Here is a 14,740-nt window from a genome sequence, read left to right on the forward strand (position 1 = left end):
ACAAAGCTTCATCCTTGATCTCCAGCCACAAACACACACACACCCACGCACACGCCCGCACACACACCTAAGCCCAAAGCAGACACAGACAGAACCAGAGTCATTATAGGCTGTCGTGACTCTAATGAGAAGTGAAAGGTATACAGCCAGCCCATTAGAGGTTACTGCTTCAGAGAATAATATTAATCGTCATAACAGGCATCCAGGAATGAGAAGACGCAGCCTCACAGACGCACACAACAGACCTGGGCCACTTGGAGATGGGAGGAAAAAAAAAAAGATTGCTTGTTTTGGCGGCCCAAGCGCTTAAAGTGGCAGTGGTAATTTATGCACAACTGACACATCCAGTATGCAAATGACTGGCCAGGGTGTGGGGCGTCATGTGTCGCAGCGAGGAGAAACCAGCCGTCTGAATGTCGGAGAACTAAAGTGCAATTATCAAGCTATTATGGGAGGGAGGACGGCAGGGAGGAGGAAAGAGAGAAGAGGGGAAAAAAAATCATACAGTTTTTCTGGAGCGTTAATTTGATTTCTATCAGCACCGTTCCCTGAGCCTCTTTAAAATGCCAGAGGAGGGGAGACACATGCGATCTTTCTTTGTTTTAACACGGCCTCCTCACTTCTAAATTCCCAATTTCAGTTCTTTATCTGTTCCCACTTATTTCCTCTACCCCTCCTTCCCCCAAACGCCCTCCGAGTCCAAAGCAAAAAGCTGCAGGACCACCTTCTTTGCACTTCCTCTGAGTCTTTGTACATTCTGCATTTCATCACTCCTGCAACTCCCCCTGCCCCAAAATGCCCCTCAGGCTCCATTCATCAGTCGATCCAATAGAGAGGCAGACAACAACAGTGTCCGAGTGCCTGAGCTTTATCAGATGTTTGCGTCTGTGTATACAAATTCACTTGGGAGTCTGCCTGGAAATATTAAATTGAGGAACACACTAAAACCTGCCATTTAAATAAACTCCACTTCGGTGCCTTGCAAATTTTTGTCACGTTTTAACTACAAACCTGCATGTATTTTAGTGGGATTTTAGGTGAGAAACCAACAAAACGTAATGCAGAACTGTAAAGGGGAAGACATATTTCATGGTGAAAAAAAAAAAAAAAATCAGAAAAGTGTAGCATGTGTTATAAAATAGATAAATAGAACCACCGTTCTCTGCTGTTACACCAGTTTTTCTTCTGGAGTTTGTCTCCACCAGCTTTGCACATCTGAAGAATGAAACTTTTGCTTATTCATCTTTGCAGGTGGGTTAAGCTCAGTCCTTTTGGATGGAGAGCATCATTCAACATTACATTTCGAGTTTTGACACGGATGATCTGTGAATTCTACTCTGACCTTTGAATGGGTCACGCTAGCATAAAACTGCTTTGATCTAAAACACGCGTTTTCACATGTGGATGTGTGTTTTTGTATTTTTCAAGACCTCTAACAGGTTTCCTTCAGGGATTTTCTTGAATTTAGCTCCATTCATCTTCCATCAACTCTGACCAGCTTCCACCAAGCATCTCCACAGCATGATGCTGCCACCAACTGAGCTGTAGACCGCTACAACTCCTCCAGAGTTACCAAAACAGCTGAAGCTCTGTTGGACTGGATGAACAGAGTGGCTGATTCACCAATAAATTTTCTCTTTGCCCAGGCTGTTGTTTTGTTTAGGTTTATTTATTTGTAGGTTTGCCTCTGTGCCATGTTTTCTGTTTTCAGTTCCCTGTGAGACGTTTAAAATATTGTTATTGTTATAACAACCCAGCCCTGTTTTAAACCTCTTTATTACATGTCTGCTGTCTTCCTTGAGCTTTATTCTCATTGTTCACTCATTCAGTCTTTTAGAGTCTTTGTATTTATACTGGCACTAAATCACACAAGTCCTTACTGTTTATTAACTAGGCCACAGGCAGTAGATTACGCTGGAAGATCTATAACAGCATCACAGTAATGGGGAAATCTTTACAGATTGTTATGTTTAACCATATGTATTTATTTGTCCCTCCACTTCACAAACATATGTGATGGTTTATGTTTGTTTGTCTCAAACAATTTCAATAAATTCAATAAATCTGTGAATGTAGCACCAAAATAAAACTTAGGAAGGTTCAAATACTGTACTTTAGGTACTGTAAATTGTGCAATATAGGGACTCTAAGATAAATATTTTTAAAAAATATGGACTAAGTGATTTCTGTTTTTCTTTTTTATTTTATGTACCATGACATTTTGATGGCTACAGTTGAAACAAAAATGATTTGACTTTGTTTTGCTTGTTACCTGCAGGAGGTGAGCCCCAAGGTGCTGCTCAAACATATCAGTGGCCAGAGAATGGGATGATCGTCTAACTGCAAAAGAAAAAGACAAACATGTATCAATGTAAATGTTGACATTTTGACTATGAAGAAGAGATTTTTTGCTAATATTCTATGTTCAGCTGCGTTTTCACTGTTGTGCAAGATGAAACAAATCCCAGCTTTACTTAATAAAGTAAAAGAAATAATCTAGATTTAAATTACAATGAATAAATTACAATCTACCACATTGTCATTTGGCTATCGTTTGCATTCTTAACATGAACTATTACACTGTAGTAAAATAAACAGGGATGTTCAGAGTGCTGCCTTTAATGAGCTGACAGCTGTAGCTGCACTATAGTGTTTGTCCTACAATCCAGAAACCTCCCGACTCTTGAGTCATTTCAGCCTGTTCAGTTTTGATCCTGGGAACACAAAGTAACCTATGTGACTACAGGAAGTCCAAAGGCTTCAAAGACTTTAATACTTGGATATATTTACTTCAACGTCTGGATTTAGCTATAAGAATAACTTCATACTCACTTTAATGTTTATTCTGTTGTAAATTAGAAAACCAGAGAGATTTGCAAATTGTTGTCTGATAGCAAGATGAAACACAAACAAAACCCCATGTATTTTGTGCCCCAAACATTGCTGGTTTAAAAATATGAAACACAGACATAGAGCAATATCAAAGAGGTAAGTTGGCTGAATATGCTTGTACACATCATGTTGTTTAATGAACCAGGGCTGGAAAATGATTTTTTTTTTAATGATGACCGTTTTATATCTGTCTTGTTTTTGTAGTATATGAAGATGCACAACTTTGAGCAAATCACTTCATCGGCATCACCATTTGTTCCTGAAGCATACGGATTGTGGTCTCTAACAAAATTAACCTTCCTGAAAGTTTTTGTACATGTCAACATATAACAACTGTGCAGCACTGCTTTAAAAGTGCAAAAATATTACAGCAATTTGCTACACAATAAAAACCCTCTCTCTGCGCTGATGGAGATTCACTCACACCTGCATGCTTGACGCTTGAAGTGGCAAACACTTATACACCGATACATAGGTTGGTGAATGAATGTGTGCGCAGTAGTCAGTGTAACCGGGTGAATGTGGCTTTACTGTGATTAGTTAGTGTGAAGCTAGCTACCTACACTGCACCTCTGAACTCTGGCATGACCATCTACATAACAGCTGCCCACTGGATATGTTCTCTTTTCCAACCATTCCTTCTTAGACACCAGCTCATCTGAAGAGATGATGCTGTGTGAAAATCCTGGACAATCAGCAGTATTTAAAAATACTCTGTCCAGGCTGTCAAGCACCAACAACCACCTTACATTCAAAGTCACTTAATTCTCCTTTCGTCCTTATTTTTATGCTCACTTTGAACTTCAGCAAAGTCGTCTTCACCACGTAGATTGTGGATCGGGTTGCATTCAAGCAATTGAATATGTGACCAGTCAGTGTATAAATATCATGTACAAAATACATGTTAATGATAAGAATTGGTTCACAAATGCCTGAGAATCATTTTGTCATGTTTGGACTATTGTAAACAGTATTTTAAAACTTGTTGCTGAAAGATAAAAACATTGGCAAGTTTCTGTTCTATCGCATAAAGCAAGTGATGGGTAACTTTATTGAGTCAATAAACTTTATTGAGTCAATAAAGTTCCGCAATTTCTAAACTTCTTTTATAATCGTCACAAACTCTTGTGAACTTCTGATCAAACAGCAGAAAATCCAACAACTACTTTCATTCCCTGTCTTTTGCCAGAGATCCATTAGCCGTTATGATCACAAATTTAGTCTAAGCGTCTGAAAAGCTGTGAATAAAACCAAGTTCAAACCACATGATTCCACTGCAGAGACTGTTTCATGTATTCTGTTAAAATATCAGTAAAACCAAAAAGACTAGAACTGTGATTTAATGCCTTAACCTAACTGAATATTTCATAAATAACTCTCAAGTCAGACTTGGTTTATTTTCTTAGTTGTTTTCTGGAAATCTGAATAGTGATATTTTTAAAATTTCCCAGCATAATCTCTAGTTGGTCTTCTGTCAGAACGCATGAAATCCTTGTGAATTCGCTAGACGTTAGACATGATGTACGTATGTGTAAAAGCAAATAAAAAACAAACATGCATTTATTTTTATGTCCAAGCAAATAAATCTTAACTTAAAGTTTTCTCTTACAGATGAATGTAAGAATTGGTTCACCTGTAATTGTAAAAACCTGCAATTTGTAAAAAATAATTTCCATCTGATTAGAGAGGAATCAACCCTGGAAAAAATGTGCCAAACGTGGTATGTGAGGCACATCACTCGATCTCTGCCAGACACACACACACATATATAGTGTCTGCATCACAACTCTTAATGCATCCCAAATACAAGCTATCAGAGCTGCTTCAGTGCCAAAGTGGTGCTGTTTACCAAGGCAATAACAATACAAATAGAGTTGGAGGTGGTTAGGTGGAGGAGTTGGGGGGATAGGTGCAAAAAGAGCAGTGAGAGGGGAGGGAAAATGAGAAAACACTAAATAAGGCGAGAGTGATCACTTTCTCCAAAGCAGGGAAGGCTGTGGTGACGTGGAAGATTAATTTAGCAATCAGGCATCTTTATTGTTTTATGTCAGAAAGAGTGTGTGGCAGGAAGACCGTGTGTGTGAGCACCTGCGGGGGTGCACACACACACTCACATGGTGGGAACCATATGTGAAAACTAATCTCACTCCAACAGGGATGCTTTAGAACACAACATTCCCTACGTAGCAGAGACAAACTGTGAATGTGAGAGTGCATATGATTGTGTAGGCGTGAGTCGGCGTGTGTGTGTGTTGGTGTATGTATGCATGGCTTTAAGGATCATCGGATAACTATGCGTGTGTGTGTGTGTGTGGGTTTGTGTGTTGCTGCAAGGCTGAGAGAAATCAATAAGCGTTATAACAGGAAAATGAAAGCACTGCTCTGGGTTACAACTGAACACAGAGGGAGACTCAGAACACATAAACACACACAGATATGCAGGAGAAACACACAACCACACACACACATTTCAGGAATACACACAGCACGATCTGCGATTAAACAACACAAATAGTCCCCTACACTCACACACACGCCAACTCTCTCTCACACACATAAATACAGAGTTGCTGGACAAAGCCACTGTGGCATTGTGAGATTGGGGTCCCCTCTGTGTAACAGAGTGTGAATATAAATAAGGCAAGTCCATTCAGGCCTGTGAAAGGGGGTCTGGGTGCTGGGACCCTTCAGCCTAGTCAGTTGCTTCACGGACATAGAGGGGGTGTTTGGAGGAGCCCATCGAGCTTCTCCTCCCCTCCTGTCCGGCTCCCATCTGGGGCCGAGCTGGAGCTGCAGCGCTGGGTTACTCGTGACTATATAAGAATAGATTCAAAACAATGCATCACACAGACGCACACTTCCTGATCTGAGTTGGTGCATAAAATACTTGGAATGAGCGAGTGTGTCGACTTTGAGGCCACAGATCCCTGAAGGGGTGAAGGTGATGCTGGGTGATCAGTTGCGCTGAGTAGCATCAGCGGGGAGAAGGAAACGTTGGAAGTGACAAGAGGCCGGCAGGGCTGACAGATGAGTTACACCCATACACACACACACACGCACGCCTGCGGACAAATACACAGAGGACCATTTATTACAGACTGCCATGGCACAATAGGGCTGGCCAGGAAACCAAAACACTGGACCTGGTGTGTGTGTTCTTACACACATGTGTGAACTCACAGCAGTGTTGGTATCTCACCCCGAGAACAAAGATCCTTCTGTAGTGGTGCTGTGAACCTATACGTCTGTGCGCAGGGGATTTGTACGAGACTCTGTGTATTCTTACATATAAACCCCTGATAGAGTCTCCTTCCCCCAATAAAAACTTCCGCACTAAAGAGTGTTGGCTGTCATTAGCGCAACCTGATAGTGCTAAATTATGGTGCGTTCACTGATATAAAAAATATTTGCACTTTGAGGTTCTGACTGTCATCACTCAGGTCGGTTCAAGCTGAAAATCAGAGGAGTTCAGTTGCCAGGTGAACAGAGTTGCAGGCGGGTATGAACTGATCCATGTTTCATACAAAATATTCCTCAGCAGACATATTCTTTTCATTCCCGAAAAGCCAGATAAAAATGTGAAAAAGTACAAAATGGTCAAACGGTAAAAGACCAACTCCAGCTTGTTTTTTTATAATTATATTTTTTGTTATGTTTTCCACCTGTTTGTATTCTCAATTAATGCATAGATAGTACTTATAGTATTTATTGATCCGTTTTCTTATCTCCTCGCATTAGGTCAGGAGCAAAGACATGCTTGGTTGTTTACACTGTATTTTATCATAGAGCTAAAAGTCAATGAAAAATGTCTGACCTTGAACTCAAATATCAAAACAGCAGAAAGTAAAATTGAGAAAAACCCAATACATGAAGAAAATATGTAGTCTAAGTCTTTAGTAAGTTAAACTTTTCTTTATTGTTTGCATGCCACCAACATGTTGAGTAGAACCCTTGAACATGAACCCATTTGAACGGATGTATTACTGAGTTATGGGATCCTTTTCATGAGAAGTTTGAATAAGCTGATTTTTTATTCTTGAACTCTAAAATATAGTCTTAGAGCACAACTGTGAACAAACAATCAAACTCAGATGCAGACCAAACAAGCTAGCTCTGTTCTTCCTAAAAACGTAGGTCTCTGGTGCAGTTTGAACGCATACGTGAACGCTAAGCGGACCAGAGACCGCTCCAAAACCAAGAAGCGGACTATAACGCCGGATATACTGCGTAAATGCAACCAAGAAATGCATGAGTTCAGCACTAGCGGGAGAAATGGCTCCTGGTCTAATATCAAAGCCAAAAGAAAAATCCTACAACCACTGAAATCTCACGCCACTTCATTTTTGTTTACATTTTGTGAAGAAGGAAGTTGAGCTCAGTGTCTTCTTCAGATGTTTTCTTGCCGTTTCCTTCAGTGGTTCTTGATCCAGCACCACCTCAGACGAGGGGGTGTGCTTCAAAGGGTTTGGTCTGTTTGAGTGCAGTGTGAAAGCGAACCGTACCAGCTGGAAATATCGCAAATGTTGCAATTTTGGCCCCCTATCAAAACAAGTCTACCAAGTTATCCGGTGAGGAAACAACCTTAGCCTACTTTCATTAAGCAGGTCATGATACTCAACTTAAATTTTCTGCTGAGATCTGATTTTTGGCATAGCCACTTATACTACAAATTAAATGTGACTTCAATAAGACTTCTGTGTGAAAAGTTATGGCCACGTTTATCATTGTCTAGGAATAAAATTAGCCCAAACTCAAACAGATAAGTTGAATTTACCAGTAAAACTACTAATCTAAACAATCTTTTTGAAAGTTTGTTATGTGGATACTGTTCAGGCCTCTACTGTCATTTACCGTAGAGGAAATGTTCAATAATTTCAGTAACTCGTTCAATAAGTGAAACACGTTATATATTGTAGATTAAGTACATACAGACTGATTCTTTCAAGACTCTATTTTTGTTAATTATGATAATTTTCCACTCACAGCAGATGAAAACACATTATTTAAGATTATAGACTACTACATAAGATCACAGAAAAATATATTCAATACCAAAATGTGGGCTTAATAAAAGCCCACATTTAAAGTTTGTTATTTTTGATGGGTACTTTTAATGCTCCAAAGAGTTTTGCATGTGTGTATATGTGGATTCTCTTCAGGTACTGGATGAGAATCTTATCTCATCAACCAATGACAAAGGTTAGACATTCTCCCACAGCGAAGCTCCCACTTTTATTCAGGGTTCACCTGATGTCTTAAGAACAGCTATTGTCCAACTCTGTCCAAGCAATCAACGGAATTGGTATAATACTCAAATTACTTTAAGAAATTAGAATGTACTGTAAATCATAATAAATGTCTTAAGGTGGCTCCCTTTTATACGTTTTATACTTCTGGCTATGTAAATCTACAGGAAACACCTTTGTGTGCAGACCTGGACGTAGACCGGCGAGTACAGCTGAGATCTTTGATCGTTCTGTCACACTCCCCTTTCATTAGCTCCCCAGGACTCGGCTCTGAGGTTTAATTTCATTGTGGGAATAGGAGACAGAAAGGGTCGGGGTGTGATTGGACACGTTAATTATAGTCTGACTCGCAGGTCAATTCACGGGGTCTCTCCGGTGCTCCACGAGAAGAAGATTTGAATGACTGAATGAGAAATTTGAAGGATTTTCATTAGATCGCTGTCTAATACATAATTTAGTCCCAGTTAAGTCCACGAGGATCGGCAGCACATGCTCCTGAACACACACTCGACGAACGTGAACACATGTACACACTTTTTTTTTTTCCTCCTGTCGTAGCGTAAACCTTTTTCAACCAGGTTAGGAAGTTACTACTGGAACAAAGCATATACCAAACACTGATCTAATCTTTCATTTTCTCTCCGTCTCCTTACTCGTCTTTTTCTCCCAAGACGAATAGTTCTGATCACATGTCTCGCTGTTTACCACAACCCAAATGTGACGTTCCAGGCCGACTGACGGAGTGAGTGAGAGAAAGTGACCCTAATCGTGGCGTATTTCTCTGGCACAATTATCTTCTCACTCCGCCATCCATTCCTCCCTCCTTCCCCTCTATCTCTTGGTCCCTTCTCAATCACTCCCTCGCTCCGTTTGCGGTCGAACATAATTTGAGTGCAATTAACTTCCCTTAAAAGCCCCGGCTGCTTTAAACACTGTGAATTAGGGGGGAGGCAGACGCAGGGACATCTTGAAGAGGTTGGGGGAGACGCAGGGAGGTAAGAGGAGACAGCATGAAAGTCAATGTCGTCAGTGTAGGCAACAGAGAGGTGTGTTTGACCTCACTGGTGGAGACAGTAAAGCACTTCAGCCGGCCCTGTTGCTGCCAGTGAGTTGTCACTGTACTGTACCTTGTAAAGACGAGGGGATTCTCCAGCTGCTGCGCTGTTGTTTTCTTTTTCTGCTTCATTTAAGCTGTACAAACTGTGAAAACCTGTGCTTCACTCTCGAGTTTTCACCAAGTTGTCCATCTACGGATATCATTGAATGTCTTTATTTACCCAGCATCAATGCATTGGTATAAGCATTTATGGGTCAGATAATGTAAAAACTATTTTACACACAAATTTGCACAATATTAAGGCTGAAACGATACAAGCAATCGTGATTTATCGATTGTAGAAATAATTGTCAAGGAATTTAGTAATTGATTGTTACCAGGAGTGTACAAACTCAAAAAGGCCATTTGGACGGCACGATCAGAGCAGTAATTAAGTCAAAACTGCATAAAAAACAAATACATAGATTTTGCAATTAAAACAAAAAATCTTTATCTGTAAATATGTTCAACCCAAAACTCCTCAAATGGCCTCTTTTTAATCCTCACTTGATTTAAATTCTATTAATTAAAACATGTCCTATTAAGTACCTTTTGCTATTCATTAATTAATCCAAAAACTAATCAACATATTAGTAAGCAGTTTTTTGTTACCTCCAGATACATCCTTTGCTAAAGGAAACACTAAAGGACACTTCAAGAATGCTATATTATTACATTTTTTATTTTAATTAAATTATTTGCTCATTTGCATCTGTGAGTGCCTTTCTAGTAAAAAATGGCATAAGTGGCCAATTTTTTTTATCCTACAAATCGATTAATCGTCAGAATAATCAATTACTAAAATAATCGACTATTAGTTGCAGACTAACATAAGTATATATTTTTCAATCACCACATTTGGGTGATTTGCACTGCATCACATCTGTTTCTAGTTCATCATTTCTGTTTTTATATGTTAGTAACACTTTTATGACTCAATAGAAAAGAGTTTCTGTTTATGAGTTTCGGTATAAATCATTTAGCGAGCAAACAAATTAACCACCACAATTCTTGTTTTTTTTTAATGTGATTCAGCTTCTAAACCTCACATGTCATCTTTTATAACCATGTTTGAATGCTTAAATGTCTAACTTGTTTAAAAGAAGAAAAAAGTAAACTGAATGAGTTGCAACACTGTCACCTTGTACATCTGGTGTCAAAACAAGTTATCCAGTTTTACTTTTATTCATCTCTATCTTTTTTTATTCTGTGGGTGGTTCTTTATTTCAGCCCGATTTGGGCTTATTATGCAACTTATTATGAATCCATTCTCTTAAAAATGTTATGTGGGTAAAGTAAAAGGGACAAATGGTCCTAAAAGTATAATTATCTTCTTTTAATTTTCATGGGAAGGTTCTTAATGAGACATGTCACACAGATGGAAACATGTAGCCTGAAGCTGAAGTTTGATTTCTCTAAAGAATTTTTACTTTTAATTGAAGATTTCAATCCAACGGCAAATTATTTCATCATGCACACAAACACACACCAAATGCACACTAAACTGCTTCAAATTATGCAGTTATATATATTTAAGTCATATTCAAATCAACATTTATCCAATAAGCTGTTTTAAACTATTAAAATTGCTGGAAAACTTAAACCGTTTCATTTACTGTATAAGAAAATGCAAAACTTCTGTTCCCATTCCACAGCAGTAGATTCAGTTTCACTTCAGTATACTTACATTGGGAAAGTCAACAACAAATGAATTTCAAGGCACTTTTGAGAACCAACAGATCTGATTAATAAATGGAAATATATCATTTGTATAGTCACTTAGACATATTCACTTTTCAACTAGAACTGCTAGAAGGTTTCCAAACCATTTTAAGGAAGTTTTTTTTTTTTTTTCTTGAGATTTTGCCTTCACTTTCTCCTACGTCAGAAGTTCACATCAGGATTTGGCAGAAATGCCTTTAAGCCATTTGATGTGGTTCAAATGTTTTGGGAACCTTTCTATAAACCTCTCACAATAAATTGTGAATTATTGTTATTTGTCAACAATAATTAATTATTATTAATTGTTAGTTATTACTTAGTCAGTCCTCCAAATTTAACAGCGGCCATCAAGGCCAAACAGAGAAATTTTGATTTCGTCAGATCACAGGACACTTCTCCAGAAATTACGCTCTTTGAGCACATTTACAAACTCCAAACTGGCTTTTTATGTTGCTTTTGGAGTAATGAAATCTCCCTTTCTGATTCAGCTCACATCAGTTTCACTGTGGATAATGAAACTCTCTTACCAGCTTCAAGCAAATCTCTGCACTGGTTTGTTTTTGTTGTAGGGCTGAAGAACATATTTTGAACCAAAACACATTAATCCCTTGGACTAAATCCCGATTTTCTTCCTGAACATGATAATGGTGTGACATCCTCAAGCTGTTTATTGTTTGAACTGATGAACTTTGCACCTTCAGGTACCTGGACATTGTGTCCCAGGATTAAAACATCTGGAGATCGTTAATTGTCTTTCAGACATCTTGGATGATTTTTTACGATTTCTCCGTGACATCACAATGGGAAGCAGTATGTTTAAGATGCTTTCCTTCAGATACACCACGAAATGTACCAAATTAACTTATAACCATAGAAAGTCATTACAATATTATCAAATTGTTTAAATACAGTAATCTTAGTCCATGAAACTTACTGAATTTGAAGAAATTATTTACAAATATCTTATAAACCATTTTTCTTTCCAGATTGTTCCTCTTTTAGAAAACATTTTCTGAACATAAAGTCAAAGGGGAAATGGATGAAAATGAAACTTTAATTTTAATCTTAGATCTCTGTAGGAACCACTAATGGGTTATTGACGCTGATGCTTTTCTGTGCTCTCAATAACCCCAGAAATATTAGAAAAGGTTTTGGTTGAAATAAATCTGGCTTACGTTAGAATGGGACATTTATAAAAAGCAGGAAATAGAGGAAAAGTGTCCCCCAAAGCAAAATTTATTCAATAAAGTGTTATTGAAATATAAATGATTTCAACAAGTCCTTGAATGTACACGCAGACATGCACACCCAGTCACAACTACACACACACACAACAGGAATGTACATCAAGGGTCATTTTACTTTTCCTGCCTTTAGCCTTTCCTTTTTGTTTACTCCTTCCATACTCTGCTTCTCCTCCATCTTTCTTCCTCCATCGCTCTCTCAATCTCTCCTTCTGTCTTTCCTCTCTGTGAAGGTCATGCAATTGATTTTCCTCTGTCTATTCATTTTTCAAGACTGGCTTTGAAACGTGGGAAGCAGACAAAAGCCACTCTGGCCCCTCCTCTCCTGCCCACTCCATCCCTCTTCTCTCCTCCAGCCTTCCACCTTACTTCCCTCTCCGCTGGCCCTCGTCCATCCAGAATCCATCCGAAAGGGAATGTGGAGGAATGCGGCCCCCCTCCCGCACCACCTCCATTCTCACAATCCCCACCACCGCCCTCCGCCCCTCTTTCCTCCAGCCTCTTTCTGTCTTTATTCCCTCCACATTTGTCCCTTCTCCTCCTCTCCGGCCTCGCTTCCCTTTCAGCCACATCTCCGACCACATTCCACTAACGGAATTAAAGTCATGCATCACACTTAAAACCCTGCCAATGCATCCTGGGTAGACTTGTTGGAACTGATGTCCAAATTAGCTTTCCATTTTTAGTGCTGACCTCATGGCACGGCAGCCTGCTTGAAATACTACTTAAACATTAAAAAAACATATTTCAGATATCAGATCCTGGCCGCGTAGACAGTGGATGTTAGAGAAACTCAGAGTGGGAATCTTGTTTGCAGAAGTTCTCTTATAACCACTAACTTTCATGTGGTAGATGCAATACCAGCTATTTACTCTAAAAAAAAATTTCAACTTTGTTTAAGGAGTTTCTTTGTCATTTCGCCTTTTTTGAACAGCAGTTTATGAACAAAGACATAGTGCAGAGTCCTGAGGCTACAGCTAAAGTGTGCTGCATATGGAAATAAAGCAAACAGATATAGATATGGTCTCACTTTATGTCCATTAGGTGAAAAACATACTGTAAAATATTATAAACAAGTAGTAAATTTCCCTCTTGGTAACAGAATAAGGGCTTTTAAAAAATACCTTGCCTGTGTCTAGAACGCTTACATACAAAACGACGGCTGCTTTGTCTTTAGCAAGTGACGTTGTCTGACGTACTGTCCTTGATTTGAAAACATCCAACTTAGTGATAAAGTTCCTAAAATAAATTGTATTTTTGCTCGCATTCAAATGTATTAAATGGATCTATATGTGTTACATTTTATTTAAAACTTTTTTTGCAGGGACATGTTATTAATGCCACTTATTGATGTTACCATGTGATTATGTTGAAAATATACACACACAAAAAAATCAAGAAAAATATATTTTTTCCCAAGCAGTTCTGACTCGATTCAGAGTTCATCATCTTCAAAGTAAATACTGACACACTTGCACACTTATTTCTAACCGACTCTCACTGCATTGCCATTTTATGCACAATAGCAGCACAGAGATATGCAGAGCAGTGGGCAACTTGGTTCTAATTGCCTTGCCCAGGGATACAGAGACATATGGCAGAGGAGGAAGCTGGAATCAGACCATCAACTTTGTGATTGTAAGACAACGATTCTTCCCACAGCCACAGTCCCACAGTATTTTATTATTTATATCTTGAGATGTCAAAGAGGTAAATGACACCTGGGGCACAACACTCACAAACCCACAAACTCACAAAACATACTTACAATGCCGGCAAAAGCTAACAAGAATACCCGTTATGGCATAGCAATGATTATTAACATCAAAATAAAATGAGCTTGTTAGGGCTCTGTCACATAAATACTTGTGATAGAGATTGTTCAATGGCACAATGACAGGATTTATCCCTGATTTTTGAAAGATTATGAGACTCATTAGTTTATGTTCATATATACTGTATATATTTATTTTAAAGTAGAATATCAATGCAACAGTGGGTTGGTTTGTCCTTCAGCAAGGACAAGTCCAGAAAGTTTGCAAAGCATATTTAAAAAAAATAGTAACTTTACACAAAGGGCCATACAAATATAGGATAAATAAAAAACTAACTTAAGAAATTAAAGATAAAATGGTCACAACAGATGAGGTTTGTAGCAGCAGCCACTTTCTGCTCTATTGCCCATTAACTGGGTGTAGATGAAGTGGACTGCGGTCCAAGAACCTGATTAGTCTTAATTCTAATCTGAGGTGCTTTCTAGAAAACTGCACTATGTGGAAAACTGCCTCAGGCATGTCTGGTCAAACGTCCGACGAGCAAAGGAGAAGCACAAATTAAGAACATTTACTCTTTTACATTTGAGCAGAAAAATGTTTTCTTTTTCAAAACGTTAGTGCAGATATAGTGAATTCATCAGCTTTGTATTTTGTACATACTTGTTTTGTACATAGATTAATATAAGAATTAATTGAATTCTGTTAAAAATCTGTGTTTTCTACAAGCTGCGCCAGGATGTGAAGCTCTACTGTGCTGGTTGTTAT

The 14,740-nt window shown here is 38.6% G+C and overlaps 1 protein-coding gene across 4 annotated transcripts in view; it reads right to left on the reverse strand.

The window, feature by feature from the left end:
* Positions 1-14,740, reverse strand: part of npas1 (neuronal PAS domain protein 1) — a 56,798-nt gene that overhangs the window by 24,207 nt on the left and 17,851 nt on the right. For all 4 annotated transcript variants that reach the window (XM_032545850.1, XM_032545852.1, XM_032545851.1 and 1 more), the window contains exon 4: positions 2,273-2,340. In XM_032545850.1, coding sequence (XP_032401741.1) covers positions 2,273-2,340 — 68 coding nt within the window. The remainder of the gene's footprint in view (positions 1-2,272; positions 2,341-14,740) is intronic.

Source organism: Xiphophorus hellerii, chromosome 18 (genome assembly GCF_003331165.1).
Source record: "Xiphophorus hellerii strain 12219 chromosome 18, Xiphophorus_hellerii-4.1, whole genome shotgun sequence".
In the NCBI taxonomy this organism is placed as follows: domain Eukaryota; kingdom Metazoa; phylum Chordata; class Actinopteri; order Cyprinodontiformes; family Poeciliidae; genus Xiphophorus; species Xiphophorus hellerii.